This window comes from Myotis brandtii, unplaced genomic scaffold, assembly GCF_000412655.1.
Source record: "Myotis brandtii unplaced genomic scaffold, ASM41265v1 scaffold684, whole genome shotgun sequence".
Classification (NCBI taxonomy): domain Eukaryota; kingdom Metazoa; phylum Chordata; class Mammalia; order Chiroptera; family Vespertilionidae; genus Myotis; species Myotis brandtii.
The window spans coordinates 523,773-540,822 of NW_005370673.1; the positions used below are offsets into that span (position 1 = coordinate 523,773).

General features: G+C 40.5%; 2 protein-coding genes across 2 annotated transcripts in view; one reads left to right on the top strand and one right to left on the bottom strand.

Annotated features, from left to right (window-relative positions):
* Window positions 1-17,050, top strand: part of CENPP (centromere protein P) — a 222,340-nt gene that overhangs the window by 25,867 nt on the left and 179,423 nt on the right. The window contains exon 5 of the mRNA XM_014529502.1: window positions 8,971-9,067. Within this exon, the coding sequence (XP_014384988.1) occupies window positions 8,971-9,067 (97 nt within the window). The remainder of the gene's footprint in view (window positions 1-8,970; window positions 9,068-17,050) is intronic.
* Window positions 14,428-17,050, bottom strand: part of OGN (osteoglycin) — a 20,450-nt gene continuing 17,827 nt past the window's right edge. The window contains exons 5-6 of the mRNA XM_005881659.2: window positions 16,258-16,353; window positions 14,428-15,511 (exon numbers count right to left, since the gene is read on the bottom strand). Coding sequence (XP_005881721.1) covers window positions 15,341-15,511; window positions 16,258-16,353 — 267 coding nt within the window. The 3' untranslated portion in view covers window positions 14,428-15,340. The remainder of the gene's footprint in view (window positions 15,512-16,257; window positions 16,354-17,050) is intronic.

The window sequence follows — 17,050 nt, forward strand, 5'->3', positions numbered from 1 at the left end:
GGGGAACGTTGGAGTCCGCCGTCACTGGAGCAAGCAAGCCTCCCTGTTCGCTTCAGTGCATGGCTGCCGGCCGCCATCTTGGCTGACAGTTAATTTGCATAAGGATATGCATAAGGATTGGCTAATGGGAAGGGTAGCGGTCGTATGCTAATTACCATGTTTCTCTTTTATTAGTGTAGAGGATAGTAGTTTTTTGTTTTTTCTGAAAGCAGTTTATCTTTATTCACCTTTGCAAATTCAGACTTCTACCCTCTCCTTTTATTTTTTTTTTGTCATCAAAAATGTTCCCTACTTATGTTGTGAGTTCATTCCCAAATTGCAGTAACTATTGTATTCTTCTTTCTCTTTTTAAATATTTTTACCTTTAACTTTTAAGTAATACTTAAGTGTATAGTACCTTATTCTGTAAAAAGGGTTGTAATATTCGGCTTCTATCTGTCTCTTGGTAATCTCTGTCATTGTTTTGTGTCCTTTTGTTCTTTGTTTCAGGTAGAATAACCCTATTGAACATTTCCTGTAATGGAGGTCTTCTGCTGATAAATTTCCTCAGCTTCTGTATGTCTAGAAAAGTCTATTTCTTTTTCATATCTAAAGGATAACTTTGCCGGATATATTATTTTTGGCGATAATTTCTCTTTTTTTTTTAGTAGCTTAAATACATAATTCTACTCTCTCTTAGCTTGTAGCGTTTCTTCTGAGAAAGCCAGTGATAATTAATGGGATTTTCTGTATCAGTTACTTTTCCCTGGTTGCATCGAGAATTATTTCTATGTCATTAATTTTTGACAATTTTAATACAATTTGACTTTAAAAAGGCCTTTGTTAGGTTGAGATAATTAGGTGTTCTGTTTGCCTTTTGGTTTCAAGGATTTAGCCCTTTCCATAGGTTTGGGAAGGTCTCATCCACTATTCGTTTGACTAGATCTCAATTCCCTTCTTTCCCTCTTGGTCTCCTAGTATGCCTGTCACTCTTATACAGTATTACTCTTTCTGATGGAGTTAGATTGCTCTCGTAGAGGTGTTTTTTAACTCTCAGGACTGTCTTTCCTCTGCATCATATCTTTGATATCACTAATTCTTTCCTCCATCTGGTCAGGTCTTTATCCTAAGCTTGCTAGTTATTTTTTTTATCTCTTTTATTGAGTTCTTTCTCTTCAGAATTTCTATTTGGTTCTTTTTTAGCTTCTAGCTCTTTGATAAAAAACTCCTTTTGTTTGTTGATTTTATTTGAGTCTATTAAACTGCCTATGTGTGTTTTCTTTTATCTCATTGAGTATTTTAGAATTGCAGTCTTGGAATTTCTAGCATATAAATTACATAGTTGCATGTCTTTAAGTTTATTTTCTGAATATTTTTTATTTTCTTTCTGAGCCGCCTCATTACAAGTCTCTGGCTCTTTAAATCTCTGGAGGAAGGTATTCTGTGCTTTCTGGGGAGGGAAGCGTCTTTTCTGTGACCAGTCCTTGGTCATAGGGCATCAATGCCTCAGCAGAATGTGGTGGGCAATAGTGTTCCAGGTCCATGAAATCCAGCAAGGTCTCCTGATGGGTGGGGAGGGATGAGCTGGCAGTGGCTGGCTAATGCCTTTGTGGCTTTGTTCTCCCAGTAATGGTGAGTGGCAGACATCAGCAGCCTCACCTCTGTGTCTCCATTCCTGGAATTAGCCACAGAGTACACCTGTCACTCAGGAAAAAACTTTCTGGCCCTAACTGGTTTGGCTCAGCGGATAGAGCGTCGGCCTGCGGACTCAAGGGTCCCAGGTTCGATTCCGGTCAAGGGCATGTACCTTGGTTGCGGGCATATACCCAGTAGGGGGTGTGCAGGAGGCAGCTGATTGATGTTTCGCTCTCATCGATGTTTCTAACTCTCTGTCCCTCTCCCTTCCTCTCTGTAAAAAATCAATAAAATATATATTTTAAAAAAAACTTTCTGTGGTTCCATTTCTCAAAATTCCAGACATTGTGGTCTGCAGCCCGACACTTAGCATACAGCTTCTTCTGTGGTCCACTGCCACTCTGGGAGGTGGGATGAGGCAGCCAGTCTCTGTGACTTTGTTTTTCTGCCTGGTGATAGTGGCCTTCAGACCACCTCACTTCTTTTTTTTTTTTTTTTTTTTTTTTTTTTATTTATTCACTTGATTCTTAGATTCACTTGTTGATAGATGCATGTTTGTTGTTCACAATTTGTATCTTTACCTTTTTCTTCTTCCTCCTCTTAAAGGATACCTTTCAGCATTTCGTATAATACTGGTTTAGTGGTGATGAACTCCTTTAGCTTTTCCTTATCTGTGAAGCTCTTTATCTGACCTTCAATTCTGAATGATAGCTTTGCTGGATAAAGTAATCTTGGTTGTAGGTTCTTGCTATTCATCACTTTGAATATTTCTTGCCACTCCCTTCTGGCCTGCAAAGTTTCTGTTGAGAAATCAGCTGACAGTCGTATGGGTACTCCCTTATAGGTAACTGACTTATTCCCTTGTAGGTAATTGAGTCTCTTTCTCTTGCTGCTTTTAAGATTCTCTCTTTGTCTTTTGCTCTTGGCATTTTAATTATGATGTGTCTTGGTGTGGTCCTCTTTGGATTCCTTTTGTTTGGGGTTCTCTGCGCTTCTTGGACCTGTAAGTCCATTTCTTTATTTCTTTCAGGGAAGTTTTCTGCCATTATTTCTTCAAATAGGTTTTCAATATCTTGCTGTCTCTCATCTTCTGGCACCCTGGCACCCCTGATGTTGGTGCGCTTGAAGCTGTCCCAGAGGCTCCTTACACTATCTTCATATTTTCGGATTCTTTTTTCATTTTGCTTTTCCGGTTGGGTGTTTTTTGCTTCTTCGCATTTCAAATCTTTGACTTGATTCTTGCGCTCCTCTGGTCTGCTATTGGGTGTAATATTCTTTATTTCAGAGCATGTATGCTTAATTTCTAGTTTCTTTATCATAGCATCGAGGGTCTCATTAGTTTTCGTGAAGCTCTCCAAAAGTTTATTGCAAGCCCTCAAAATTGCGTTTTTTAGCTCTATATCCTCCATTTCTGTCATGTTTTTTTGTCTCCGCATTTTTTATGCTTTCTTGGTGCACCCCCTAGTGGTCTTTGTGCGCAGTCTTGTTCTAGTTGAGCCTTGATTGTTGTAGTTAATACTAGAGGGATTTGACCACCAGGCCGACTGGCTGTGTGAATCAGCTGTGTCTGCCGCGGAAAACTTCTGTCCTCTGGGGAGGTGCTAATCTAGCCTTTGCCTGAGGCGATCCGGCAAATGGCTCTGCGCAGGGCTTGGGCGGGGCGGGATCAACAGGGCGGGTGGAGGGAGCAGTTATGGCCGCTCTCAGTCCCGTTCCCAGAGGCTCTGCTTCTCAGAACCCCAGGAACCGCTGCAAACCTCGGAGAGAAAGCTGCCTTCCAACTGATGCCAGACACTCCCGCTTCTCCCGTTTGGGTCCGAGTCCCCAGCGATTCGCCCGTATCTGGAGCTCAGAGTCTGAGACTCCCCCCTGACCGAAAACGACAACCGCGCTCTCAGCCACCAGCCCGCTTTGCGCGCGCACCTCCGCACCTGAGTATTTTCCACACTGCGCCTCCTCTGAGCCTCGGTGTGCTGTTATTTTTCCTTCTAGTTGAAGAGTCTCTCCTCAGCCAGCCTTCCTGTGGTTCTGGGTGATGTCCGTTCCGTCTTTTAGTTGTCAGACCACCTCACTTCTGTTCTTTGTCCCTGCCCAAATCAGTGGGCTCATCCACAGCACATACTGACCAGGAATGCTCACTGTACCTGTAGGTGCCTCCTAGCTAAAGGGAGTGTCATTAGAACCTTATTCCTTCTCCTGAGACCAACAGTGAGCTCTGGGCTGGGTCCAGGGAACCATCTCAGCTCTTTCCTCCTCTTGGTTTACTCCACTTGCCCACCTTCAGAAGTTTCAATGCATGGATATCTCAGATGTGTTTATGTGTTGAGTATTGAATCCTTTGTTGAATGATAGCTATTCAAATTGTTGTAATATCAGTGGGAGAGACCAAGGGGACCTCTCACATTGCCATTTCTCTGAGGTCTTTATGTTGGATTTTATCAAATGCTCTTTCTGCTTCTATTGATATGATCGTATGATTTTTATTTTTCATTTTATTTATGTGGTGTATTGATTTGCAAATGAACCAACTTTGCATCCCTGGATGAAATCCCAACTGATTATGGTGTATGGTTGTTTTAATATATAGCTGAATTTGTTTTGCTAATGGTTTTTTTAAATTAAATTTATTGGGGTGACATTGGTTGATAGGGTCATATAGGTTTCAGGTGTACATTTCTATGATACATGATTGGTATGTTGCATTGTGTGCCCATTACCCAAAGTCAAATCACCTTCCATTACCATATATTTGGTCCCCTCTACCTTTTACTACTCCTGCACCCACTTCCCTCTTGTAACCACCATGCTGTTGTCTATGTCTATGAGTTTCAATTTTAGATCCCACTTATGAGAAAAATCATATGGTTCTTAGCTTTTCCTGACAGATTTATTTTGCTTAACATAATATTCTCAAAACTAATCCATGTTGTCACAAAAAATTTCATTTTTTCTTATGCCTGTGTAGTATTCCATTGTATAGATGTACCATGTCTTCTTTATTGAATCCTAATTAAAGAATGCTTTTGTTCTTTCCATGTCTTGGCCACTGTAATGCTGCAGTGAACATAGTGGTGCATATATCTTTGTGAATAAATAATATTCCATGTGTGAGCATGCATTTTTGTTATCCATTCACTCATTGATAGATATGTTATTTGCATGTCTTTGCTACAGTAAATAATGTTGCAGTAAGCATGAGAGTGCATATATTTTTTCAAGTTAGTGTTTTTGTTTCTTTTAGATAAATACCCAGAAGTGGAGTTGGTGGATCATATATGGTCATTGTAGTTGTAATTTTTTGAGGAAACTCCATACAGATTTCATATGCCTCTACCAGTTTACATTTTCACCAGCAGTGCACAAGGGTTCACTTTTCTCCACATTCTGGTCAACACTTGTTATTTCTTATCCTATATAATAAAAGCCTTATATGCAAATTGTCCCCTGGACTGGGAGTTCGACAAGGGGGCGGGGCCAGCCAACCGTGGGAAGGGAGGCCCTGGCCGGCGGTGGTGGCAGGCATCTGGGGGAAGGGAGGCCCCAGCCGGAGGTGGCAGCAGACAGCCGGCGGAAGGGAGGTCCTGGCCAGCAGCTGGCAGCTGCTAGGGACCCTATCCGTGCACGAATTTCATGCACTGGGCCTCTAGTACTATATAATAAAAGGCTAATATGCAAATTGTCCCTTCTACTGGGAGTTTGGCCGGGAGTTCAACCAGGGGGCGGGGCCAGCCGACCAATCGCCACAGCCCCTCCCCATGGCCGGCCCGGCCTGATCGGCCCCAATAGAAGCGGGCCGGCTGACCCCACTCATGCACGAATTTGTGCACCAGGCCTCTAGTCTCTTTATAATAGTCATTTTGACAGGCATGAGGTAATATTTCATTGTGGTTTTGGTTTGCATTTTCCTGAGATTAGTGATGTTGAGCACTTTTTAATGTGCCTGTTGTCCCCCTTCCTTCCTTCCTTCCTTCCTTCCTTCCTTCCTTCCTTCCTTCCTTCCTTCCTTCCTTCCTCTTATTGTTTAAAGTATTACATATGTCTCCTTTTTCCCCCATTGACCCCTCCCCGGCCACTCACACCCCCCAGGACAAGCCCCCACCACCCCAGTGTCGTGTCCATTGGTTATACTAATATGCACGCATATAAGTCCTTTGGTTGTATGTCTTCTTTGGAAAAATGTTTCTTTAGGTCAGTGGTTCTCAACCTGTGGGTCGCGACCCCTTTGGGGGTCGAACGACCCTTTCACAGGGGTCGCCTAAGACCATTGGAAAACACATATATAATTACATATTGTTTTTGTGATTAATCACTATGCTTTAATTATGTTCAATTTGTAACAATGAAATTGGGGGTCACCACAACATGAGGAACTGTATTAAAGGGTCGCGGCATTAGGAAGGTTGAGAACCACTGCTTTAGGTCCTCCGCCCATTTTCTAATGGGATTGTTTTTTGTTTGTTTGGTTTTGTTATTTTTTGCTATTGTATTATATAAGTTCTTTATATATTTATGATATTAATCTCTATCAGATACTTGCTTTGGAAATATATTTTTCCATTTGGTACATTCCTTTTTATACTGTTGACGGTTTTTCTTACTCTGCAGAAATTTTTTAGTTTGATGTAGTCCCTTGTTTATTTTGCTTTTGTTGCCTTAGCTTTTGGTGTCAAATTAAGACCAGTGTGTTGGTGTCAGCCCCAAGGGTGTGCTTGGGTTCTCTTAGATAGGGTAGAAGTAGAAAAATAGGGTCAGGGTGTGGGTGGACAAGTCAGTCAAGTTGAGGGGAGGGAGGAGAATGCATGGGTCAGTCAGGCGGAGAGGAGTTCTTATCTTGCTTCTGCAGGCATAGGTGGTCCTCCCCAAGCCATGGGAAAGGTTTATAACACTATGCACTGAGTGGCCAGATTATTATGACCACCCCATCAGTACAATGAAGTGAATTAGTTAAGCAAATAATAATAAAACCTTGAGAGTATTTGCTTAGGAAGTTTTCAATATTCAGTATTTTTGGAAGTGTCAATGAAGTACTGATGGGGTGGTCATAATAATCTGGTCGGTCATAATAATCTGGCCACTCAGTGTATATTTCAGAAAACATGTCCAAGCAGGAGAGATTAGGGGAAGTTCATCCTAACAATTACCAAGACCAGTGTCCTCCCTTTTATCTTACATGATCTCTGCTGCTAGAGGGGAGCAATGTTTCCCTGGGCCTTTTTTAAAACTCTACCCTATGGCAGTTCTGGATTGCAGTCTCCTCTAGTGTTCATTTGGGATATACAAGAGGCAAAAACAAACCTCTGGAAACCGAACACCTGATCCTCCCTTAATTCCTGAAGTCTCAACCCATTCTGCCTTCTATCCACATTTCAGAATCTTTCATTACTTGTTATGTGCATTATATCAGTGGTTCTAAATTATCATTAATGGGAGCCTGGGAGGAATGTGCTTTTAGATCTATCATGATTAGGATGGGAACTTTACTCCAACACTTACTGAATGAATGATTAAATGAATACACACATATTACCTACAAGTTGCTTGTGCTTGTGGGTGTCAGTATAACAATAGGTATAAGTAGTAACAAAATTAAGATAAATTCCTATGGGAACTTGTTAACATAAAAAAACATTCAAACCTGTAAAGAATTTTTGTGAGTTTATTTGAACAAAACTGTCGACAAGTGCTGGAAAGCAGAATCTCAAAGAATTAATATAATGCTTCAGAGAACGGCAGTGCTCTGGAGTATGGCAGGTTTTAACCTATTTGTATACATTACAGTAAAAGGAGGAGACGTAAGTGGGTTACATGAAATTCATTGGTGATAGATTAGGGAGTCAGGAAAAAGCAAAGCAGGGAGACCCCTGGGATTGGATAAAAATTAAAATGATAGACTCATGTTTCTTTTACTTAGGTGGGTACAGGATAGTTAACAGTCAAAACATGAGACCATCCTTTGTGGTCTGACTTTAGATCTCTTAGTTTGCAAGACCTCCACACAGGTTAGTATGTGGCCCCTTTTTGTCCACAAACTCATAGGCACAGAAAATATTTCTAGTGATTTTGGAATAGAACATGTGGTATGATGGTGAGATCATTGTCCATACAATAATTTTCTGACACCAAGTGGGCGTCCTTCAATTCAGTTTAATCATGACCCACAGGTTAAGGGCAAAATCCTCCACAAGACTGCTCCATTTCATATGCCAGCACAAGTCTCAGGGGCCCCTGCATGTCTGACCTACATAGCAATCATTTGAGCGTTCCCACAGCGCCTTCAGATATTTTTAAAATATATTTTTAATGATTTCAGAGATGAAAAAAGAGAGAGAGACAGAAAGAGAAAGAGAGAGAGAGAGAGAGAGAGAGAGAGAGAGAGATGGAAACATCAAGATGAGATAATCATTGATCAGCTGCCTCCTGCACGCCCCCTAGTGGGGATAGAGCCTGCAACTCTGGCATGTGCCCTTGACTAGAATCAAACCCAGGACCCTTTAGTCCGCAGGCTGATGCTTTATCCACTGAGCCAAACCAGCTAGGGCAAGCCCCCTCAGATTTGATAATTTGCTAAGACTCAAGAAACTCACTGAAAAATGCTATACTAAAAACTGTGATTTTATTATTAAAGGTACAACCTAGAAACAGCCAAATGGAAACAATGACTAGGCATGGTCTGGGGCAGGGTTGGGGTGGGGGTACGAGGAGAAATGTAGACTTTTGCGCCCTTTCTTGCAGAATCCATGCACATTAGCCTCCAGCTCCACTGAGCTTTGTTTTCCAGATTTTTTATTGGTGTTTCCGTACCTATTGATAATTGATTAAATGATTGCCCACGTGATTGAGCTCCTCCCACCCCCCTCTCCTTCCTGGAGGTCTGGTTGGCCCAAAGTTTCAATCTCTTTGATCGAGTGGTTGGTGATTCTGGTGACCAGTCCCTATCTGGAGGCTATCTAGGGGTCACCTTGAGTCATTCACATCACAAAGGCACTCCTGGCACTCGGGACTTTTAAGGGTTTTTGAAGCTCTGTGCCAGCAACTAGGGACAAAACAAGATATATTTTTTATTCTACCACAGTTATCAAGTAAAATTCCAAGGAGAATGTGGCATCTGAGTGGTGCCTTGAAAGATGGGTAGGATTTAAACACTTGCAGATGGGGAAAAGGGCATTCCAGGCTGAAAAAGTTGCATTAGCAACCACACAGGCACACACTCAAAAGTGCAGAGTTCAGTATGTAGAAATATATCTAATATTTTCTTTAGCTTTAGTGAAGGATCTATAAAAGAGAATATTGAATAAAGCCAGGTTGGACCTCTTGTTTAATAATATTTATTAATTATAAACTTTTTTATTCCTACAGAGCAGAAGAAAGAAGAGATCTGTTTATGTTTTTCCGAAGCCTGCACTTTTTTGTGGAATGGTGTGAATATCGGAAGCGCACATTTAAACATTTCAAGGTAGTGTCTAAAGTCTTCAAATTTAAACATATGATGAAAAAGTGAAACTCATTTTAATTTGGAGATTTAACATAACATTCTTTCCTTAAAGTTTTTAAACAAGAAAAATTTAATTGGCTTCTGGAATTTGCAATTATTTGGAATAAATGAAGGAGGAATGCTTTTGTACAAATCAGTGAATCTTTATGATGGAATATCTTGAAAGAAGTGTAGTTATATTCTTATATGTTTTATAATACACATTTTATTTTTTTTTATTTTTATTTATTTATTTATTTTAAAATATATTTTTTTATTGATTTTTTACAGAGAGGAAGGGAGAGGGATAGAGAGTTAGAAACATCGATGAGAGAGAAACATCGATCAGCTGCCTCCTGCACACCTCCTGCTGGGGATGTGCCCACAACCAAGGTACATGCCCTTGACCGGAATCGAACCTGGGACCTCTCAGTCCGCAGGCCAATGCTCTATCCACTGAGCCAAACCAGTCAGGGCTTATAATACACATTTTAAAAAATTAATTTATCAAGGGTACTTGAAGTGAAATGACAGATGCTAATAAAGAGCCCCAGCTGGTATGGCTCTGTTGGTTGGGCATCACATCCCGTGTACCAAAAGCTTGCCCGTTTGATTTCTGGTGAGGGCACATGCCTGCCTGGGCAGGAGGCAGCTGATGAATGTTTTTCTCTCTCCCCTCTCCCTTCTCTCTCTAAGAGTCAATTTAAAAAGTCTTTTAAAAAAAGAATAAAATTGTAGCATGCTTATCACATAGCAGTATGATCTTTACTTCCTGAGTTGGCCTTTGTATTTTAAGCTTCTTAATTATCAATATTTCAAGTTTAAATACTGAACCCTGATTCTTATAAAGTAGTGATTCTTAAGTCTGATCCCGATATATTAAAAAACTCCTTTTTATTACTTTTGTTTGTTTTCTGGCATAACTAGAATTATGTTTGGCTGCATTGTAATCCTCCAGGTTCTACATCAGGGGTGGGCAAACTTTTTGACTCGAGGGCCACAAAGGGTTCTTAAAGTGGACCGGAGGGCCGGAACAAAAGCATGGATGGAGTGTTTGTGTGAACTAATATAAATTCAAAGTAAACATCATTACATAAAAGGGTACGGTCTTTTTTTTTTTTTTAGTTTTATTCATTTCAAACGGGCCGGATCTGGCCCTCGGGCCGTAGTTTGCCCACAGCTGTTCTACATAGTTGGATAGCATCAAATTATTAACAGCAGTGATCCACACAAAAACCAGCTCTGAAAGAGTCAGCATAAGTAGGATCTCAAGATTCAGGTTTCTTCAAGAGCCATTAACTCTCCTTTGTTTTGTTTTCTATTATTATTATTACTAGAGGCCTGGTGCATGAAAGTTCGTGCACTGGCGGGCTGTCCCCTCAGCCCGGCCTGCCCCCTCTCACAATCCGGGAGCCCTCAGGGGATGTCCTACTGACAGCATAGGCCCGCTCCCTGCAGAGAGCGGGCTTGGAGAGCGGGCCTAAGCCGCAGTCTGGCCTCTCTCTGTGGGAGGCGACCGGACTGATCATGGGAAGGCGCCACCCCCATCACCCCGCTGCTGCTGCCACTGCCAGCCGGCCACTGCGACTGACTCCCGGCCGTCGGCCCTCCCTTCTTAGTTCTGGCCCTGTCCCCTGCCTACTGGTGGGTGGGGGGTGATCTGGGGCCAGGTTGGCTGTGGGAGGGGCTGTGGGAGGTTGAGACACAGCAGGTCGCACCCCGTCCAGCCTCTGTGGAGGCCTGGCGCCGGGCCTGGGCCTGCGCCGATGCCTCTGTAGCTGCCTCCGCAGAAGAGGCAGCACTGGGACGGGGACCGCGCAGCCCCCTCTCCCTCTGCCTCTGTGAAAGGGGCTGTGGTGCTGGACCGACCGGTGCGAGGCCTCTCCCGCGCCGCCAGCCAAGGCGCAGCTGCTGTGCTTTGTCCGGATGGACGTCTGGAAGATGTCCTGTCTAATCAGCATGTTACCCTTTATTAGTATAGATTATTTGCATTCAGTTTGGTTGAACTAATAAAATCTGTCAGGCATAGGGTTTTCTTTAGAATGAAACATGCTAATATCTGTACCTGTACTGTGGTCCCTTGAGGAGTTCTCTCGATTATCTCGATTACTTTCGGGTGCTCTTGGCACCAGAACAATTAAATAGTTCTTCTTCACAAATGATTGAGGAATATGCTGCCAGTTATAGTTATGAATCACCTAATGTGGTTGTTTGTTTATACATTTGAACGGGTTGTGGGGAAAGTGAGCACTAGTCCCATTTCCAAAGCCAGTTCACCTCCAGGTGCTTTCCATGCAGGTGTGAAGTATAATTGTGTGTTTTTCCTGTAGGCAGAGCACTTCTATGGTGATAAGTTTACTAGAATGGAAAGAAACAGTCACATTGTTGTACAATCATGTCAATATCTAGCTCCAGAAGTTTTTCATTATTCCAAACTGAAACTTTGTCCCCATTATATGGTAACTTGCCATTTCCTTCTCCCGCAGCTTCCGGGAACTAGCATTCTAGCTTCTGTTTCTATGAATTTGACCACTCTGGTTACCTCATTGAAGCAGAATCCTAAAATTAGCCCTTTGCCTGGCTTATTTCACATAACATAATGTCCTCAAGGCTCATCTGTGTTGTTGCATATGTCATGATTTCCTTCCTTTTTAAGGCTGAATAGTATTCCATTTTATGTGCTTTATCACATTCTGTTGATCCATCCATCTGTTGATGGACAGCTGGGTGTTTCTATCTTTTGGCTATTACGAAAATGCTTCTATGAAGCATGGTGTACAATAACCATTATATCTGTTCGAATCCCTGCTTTCAGTTCTCTTAAGTATAACCTGCGAGTGGAATTCCTGGATTATATGGCAAGTCTATCTTTAATATTTTTTAAGAACTGCATGTTTGTTTCCACAGTAGCTATACCATTTTACATTTCCAACATCAGTGTACAAGGCTTCCAATTCCTTCATATCCAGTTGTTAATTTGGGGTGGGTTTTTTTCTTTTTTTGTCATAGCCAGCCTAATGGGTGTGAAGTGGTATTCTCATTGTCTGTGTGTGTGGTTTTTAAAAATATTTTTATTGATTTCAGAGAGGAAGGGAGAGGGAAAGATAGAAACATCAATGATGAGAGAGAATCATTGATCGGCTGCTTCCTGCACGCCCCTTACTGGGGATCAAGCCTGCAACCTGAGCATGTGCCCTAGACTGGAATCGAACTCGGGACCCTCCAGTTCACAGGCCGATGCTCTATCCACTGAGCAAATCAGCTAGGGCCTCATTGTGGTTTTGATTTGCATTTTCTCAGTAACCAGCAATGTTGAGCATCTCTTCATGTGCTTATGGGCCATTTGTATGTCTTCTTTGGAGAAATATCTATGCAAGGCCTTTCCGCACTGAATCAGATTGTTGGAGTTTTTATTGTTGAGTTGTAGTTCTTTATATATTCTAGATATTGATCCCTTATCTGATACATAATTGGTAAATATTTTCTCCTATCCCCTGGATTGTCTTTTCATTCTCTTGAGAATGTCTTTTGATGCATGAAAGTTTTTAATTTTGAAGAAGCCAAATTATCTATTTTTAATGCCATATCCAAAATATTATTGTCAAATTTAATGTCATAAAGATTTTTCTCTAATAGTTTTATAGTCGCCCTGACTGGTTTGGCTCAGTGGATAGAGTGTCGGCCTGTGGACTGAAAGGTCCCAGGTTCGATTCCAGTCAAAGGCATGTACCTTGGTTGTGGGCACATCCCCAGTGGAGGATGTGCAGGAGGCAGCTGATCGATGTTTCTAACTCTGTATCCCTCTCCCTTTCTCTCTGTAAAAAATCAATAAAATATATTTTTAAAAAAAGAGTTTTATAGTTTAGCCCTTAAGTTTAGGTGTTTAGTTTGTAAGCGAAGGATCCAACCTCATTCTTTTGCATGTGCTTATTCAGTTTTCCAGCATTGTTTGTGGAAGAGACTGTCCTTTTCCTATTGAGTGGTCTTGGCACCTTTGTTGAAAATCATTTGACCATATATATATATATATATGCAAAAGTTTGTTACTGGGCTCTCTATAATATTCCGTTGGTCGCTATGTCTGTCCTTATACCAATACCACACTTTTGATTAGTGTATCTCTGTAGTTGCATCTGAAAGGAGCACGTGTGAATCCTCCAGTTTTGTTCTTTCAAGTTTGCCACCCAGGGCCATTTTCCCACTTTTGACCCCATCAGTTAGCTCTCATGAAGTTTATTTTTCCAGATAAACTTACAATTTAATCAGGATTATGATAACATAAAGATTCTATTTTTTTCAAATACAACAGAGCCCTTCTGTTTAAATGGATTTTACTTTGCACTGTTTATTTTTATCTTCAATTAAATGTACTCACTATCATGCTAGGACTCTGAAAGTATAAAGGGAATATGTATGTGCTCAGTGAGCTTCAGTCATTGAGAAATGAGGCCTGCACACAAAGTAATGAGAAAGCAGTCTAATAGTCATGATTATCAGTTACTGAAATAAAATACATGAATGAGTTAATAAGTGTTATGAGGTAATTATTATGGCCTTAAAGAGATCACAGATTGTTTAATGGAAAAGTTTTATTTTGGGGTCAACCTTGACAAATTGGGGAAAAAATGAAAAACAGATAGGAGGTCATTCTATGTAGGGAAAAAATGGAAGCAAATGGAAGCAAATGCTTAAAAATAGGAATAAGTATTTGTTCTGGGAATAATATACAGAGACCAACTTGATTCTAATGTATAGTTTATATTGGAAACAATGTCAGTAATTTTATTGTTGTTGTTAAGCCTCACCTGGGGATATTTTTCCATTGATTTTTAGAGAGTGGAAGGGAGGAGGAGAGAGAGAGAAACATGGACATTGATTGCTTGCCTCCTGCACAGGGCCCGGGGATCGAGCCTGCAACCAAGGCACATGCCCTTGCCGGAATCCTTCAGTCCGCAGCCAATGTTCTGTCCACTGAGCCAAACTGGGTTGGGCCAATGTCGATAATTTTTTTTTTGCGGTAATTTTTATATACACAGTTCAGTCATGTTTCTGAAGCACTGATAATTTTGTATGTAACCCCAAAATAATGTGGAGATAAAGACTTTTGAATGGGGTTTGGACAAATGTAAAGTTATGTTAGAAACTAATCTGACAGCATTGTGTCATCATAAGTCTTCACTATTAGATTGAAGATGAATTCTCATCATTAAATGTATTAGTTGCTTATGGATCTATAGAAAATGTTCCTCAGAAGCTTTCTTGTGAATATAAGGTCTGTTTGGGTGAACGGGGATGTGTATGGGTGGATGGGAGGGTGGTATGTAATAACACCATGGAATTCATTTGGTTTTTATGTCTTATATTCGGACAAATTTATTGATAAGATTCCCATTCCTGTAATGTAAAAAGAAAATGTTTTGCAGTATTTATCATATTTGTAAGCCTTTACAATAGAGAACTTCATAGCTATTTTCTGAGAAATGGGGTGAACTTTTTTTTTTTTCTCAAGCATACTGGTTTTTATCTGCTTGGCTTCTTAAAATATTTTATGCTAGATTTAGAATGTTAATGTGGAAGAAAGAGAATTCTATACTGTTTTACTGAAACCTTTAACTGTGTAACTACAAAGCAGAATAACATTGAACATTACTATATTAACTCTTTATCAGAGTAAAATTATACTTTATTTGGAAAGTTTTACCTATGAGACTATACCCTATTTCTCAGGCTAAGTAAAAAGATAATAGCTGCCTTAATAGAAAGAAAAAGTTTCTCCTTCATAATGAATAATGTCTGAATTATAAAAGAAAAATGGGAGATCACTGGAAATATTTAGCTTTTCAGAGTTTTTGGAATGTCAGCCTTAACTACTTTTAGGGATCTAGTAAAGGCCAGAAAAGACAAACAGTTGAAAGTTTCTTGGACTTATCCTCTTACTTCATTAGTAATAGAAATAATGCTTCTTAATTTTGGGTATTTGCATAAAAACATACCTTTTAAATGGCGCTCTACTATAGACTACAAAGATTTTGTAGTACTGTTTAAATATTTTCTCATTACCTTGTTTTAAACTTAGAGATTCAGACTTACTTCTTACTTATATGTAAGCTTTTGAAGATACTTGCTTAAAACATAAAATTCCTTCATAGTGGGATACAAAGTTAATATTAAACAGGTATTTACGCTCCTTTAGACATTGTTGAGATAGATTATAAGTATGTGTGTGCTTTAGTTTATATGCTGCACTAATAGTGGTTAAAAGTATGAGCCTACAGGTAATCTTTTTAAGCAGATAAAACTGTTGGGATGCTTTCCCAGGGCGATGGGATTTCCTTCCAAGCGTATCTCTTCAATGCGGTTCCGAATATAACGGGTGTCATTAGCCTTGCAGAATGTATCATCTGTAATTGAAGTTATGTTGTTAAACTGGAAAACAAAAGGGAAAAGGTATTCAGATAGCTGAAATCAATCTTTTGTATGCCATGCAATGGGATCTCAGAATATTTTATCTAAAAAGTGATTTTCAAACTACTGTATTGTACATACTGTGTATCCATCGTCATGGTAATTAAACCCTCTCTGTGCAAGGTCAGCCTTTACTTTTAAGTCTACAGCATGACTTTGGAAGAACAGACAACTTGCTATTATACTAGCTGGAAAAATGTATCCTATTCTAGAGTGTCAGCACAAAATGCATACTATGTCCTTAAGTAACTTTTAAATAAGTAAAAAGAACAAATAGGAATTCTTATAATGCTGAAAGATCAATTTTAGTTTATTTTTATACCCTCTTCACTTTTCTTTACCTTAAGTTGATGTTGGACAGTAAAGTCAGTTGGAAAGGCTTCAAAAGCAAAGATTTATTGCTATTTAGAGAAAGAAACTTAAGCCCGAGGTTTTAGTGTCCCCCAACTTCAAATCCATGTGCCAGGTTAACTAGGAGACACTGCACAGATTGGGACTAACACCCTCTGAGAGCAGGCCTCAGACCTGGTGTTGCTGGTCCTTTCAACTGCTCTGGACAGAACCCGGGTTGGTGGGCAGAGAGTGCATTGGGCTCATAGTGATACTTTTGATAAAATTTACCTGTGAATGTGCGTTTTATAATGAGTCATAAGACTGATCGTTAGTAATTTAAATTAAAGTCAGGTATTTGAAAGGAGCAGTCCTACCTGAAGATGAATTACACGTAGGCTTTCTGGTAAATTAAGAGGCACAGATTCCAGTGCATTGTGGTCCAAATAGAGGAAGGACAGGTTACTCAGTTTCTGCAAGGAAAGGCACTTTTACTTCAGTGAAGTTAGTGCATTTCTTCATAGGGTTCCAGTGCTACACACTCATGTATGTCCACATGGATATACAAATTGATACTGACAGAGACATGTCCGTACTATTTATCATTGCTATTAGAGTGTTTTGGCTTTGGGGGTATTTTTGGCCTCACAAATGGTGTACTTTGTCTCTTACGAAGGGCAGTAGACCCCTGCTGGAGACCCAGCGGTGCCCGGCTCAGCCCTCACACCAGTGTCTGGCGCCCTTTGTCTTTGTCTTAGGAGCAGCCAATGGGACAGTCCCTATTGTATAGGATTACAGGTGGATCCTGGTGCTCTCATAACTTGTCTTGAACCTCCAGAACTTCCCATTTTAGCTCCAATTTATGGCAAAATGAATATTCCTAAGAGGTGTATATGCTTGTTAGTAAGATGATTCCCAAAGCTATTTATTAAATACTTTTTAGTAAAAAAATCCCCCCCAAGGGTTTGATATTGGATTACTGTTCATGATCAGTAACCCAATTATCTATACTAATAATAGAGGAATATGCAAATTGTACAGGACACCGTCACAGTAAGAGTATCAACTGAACAGCAAGGCTGCGTGGGGCAACAAGGCTGGCAGGGGGGTTAGTGAGGGACGACCAAACGACTGAACAGCAGGCTGCGTGGGGCAACTAGGCCAGCAAGG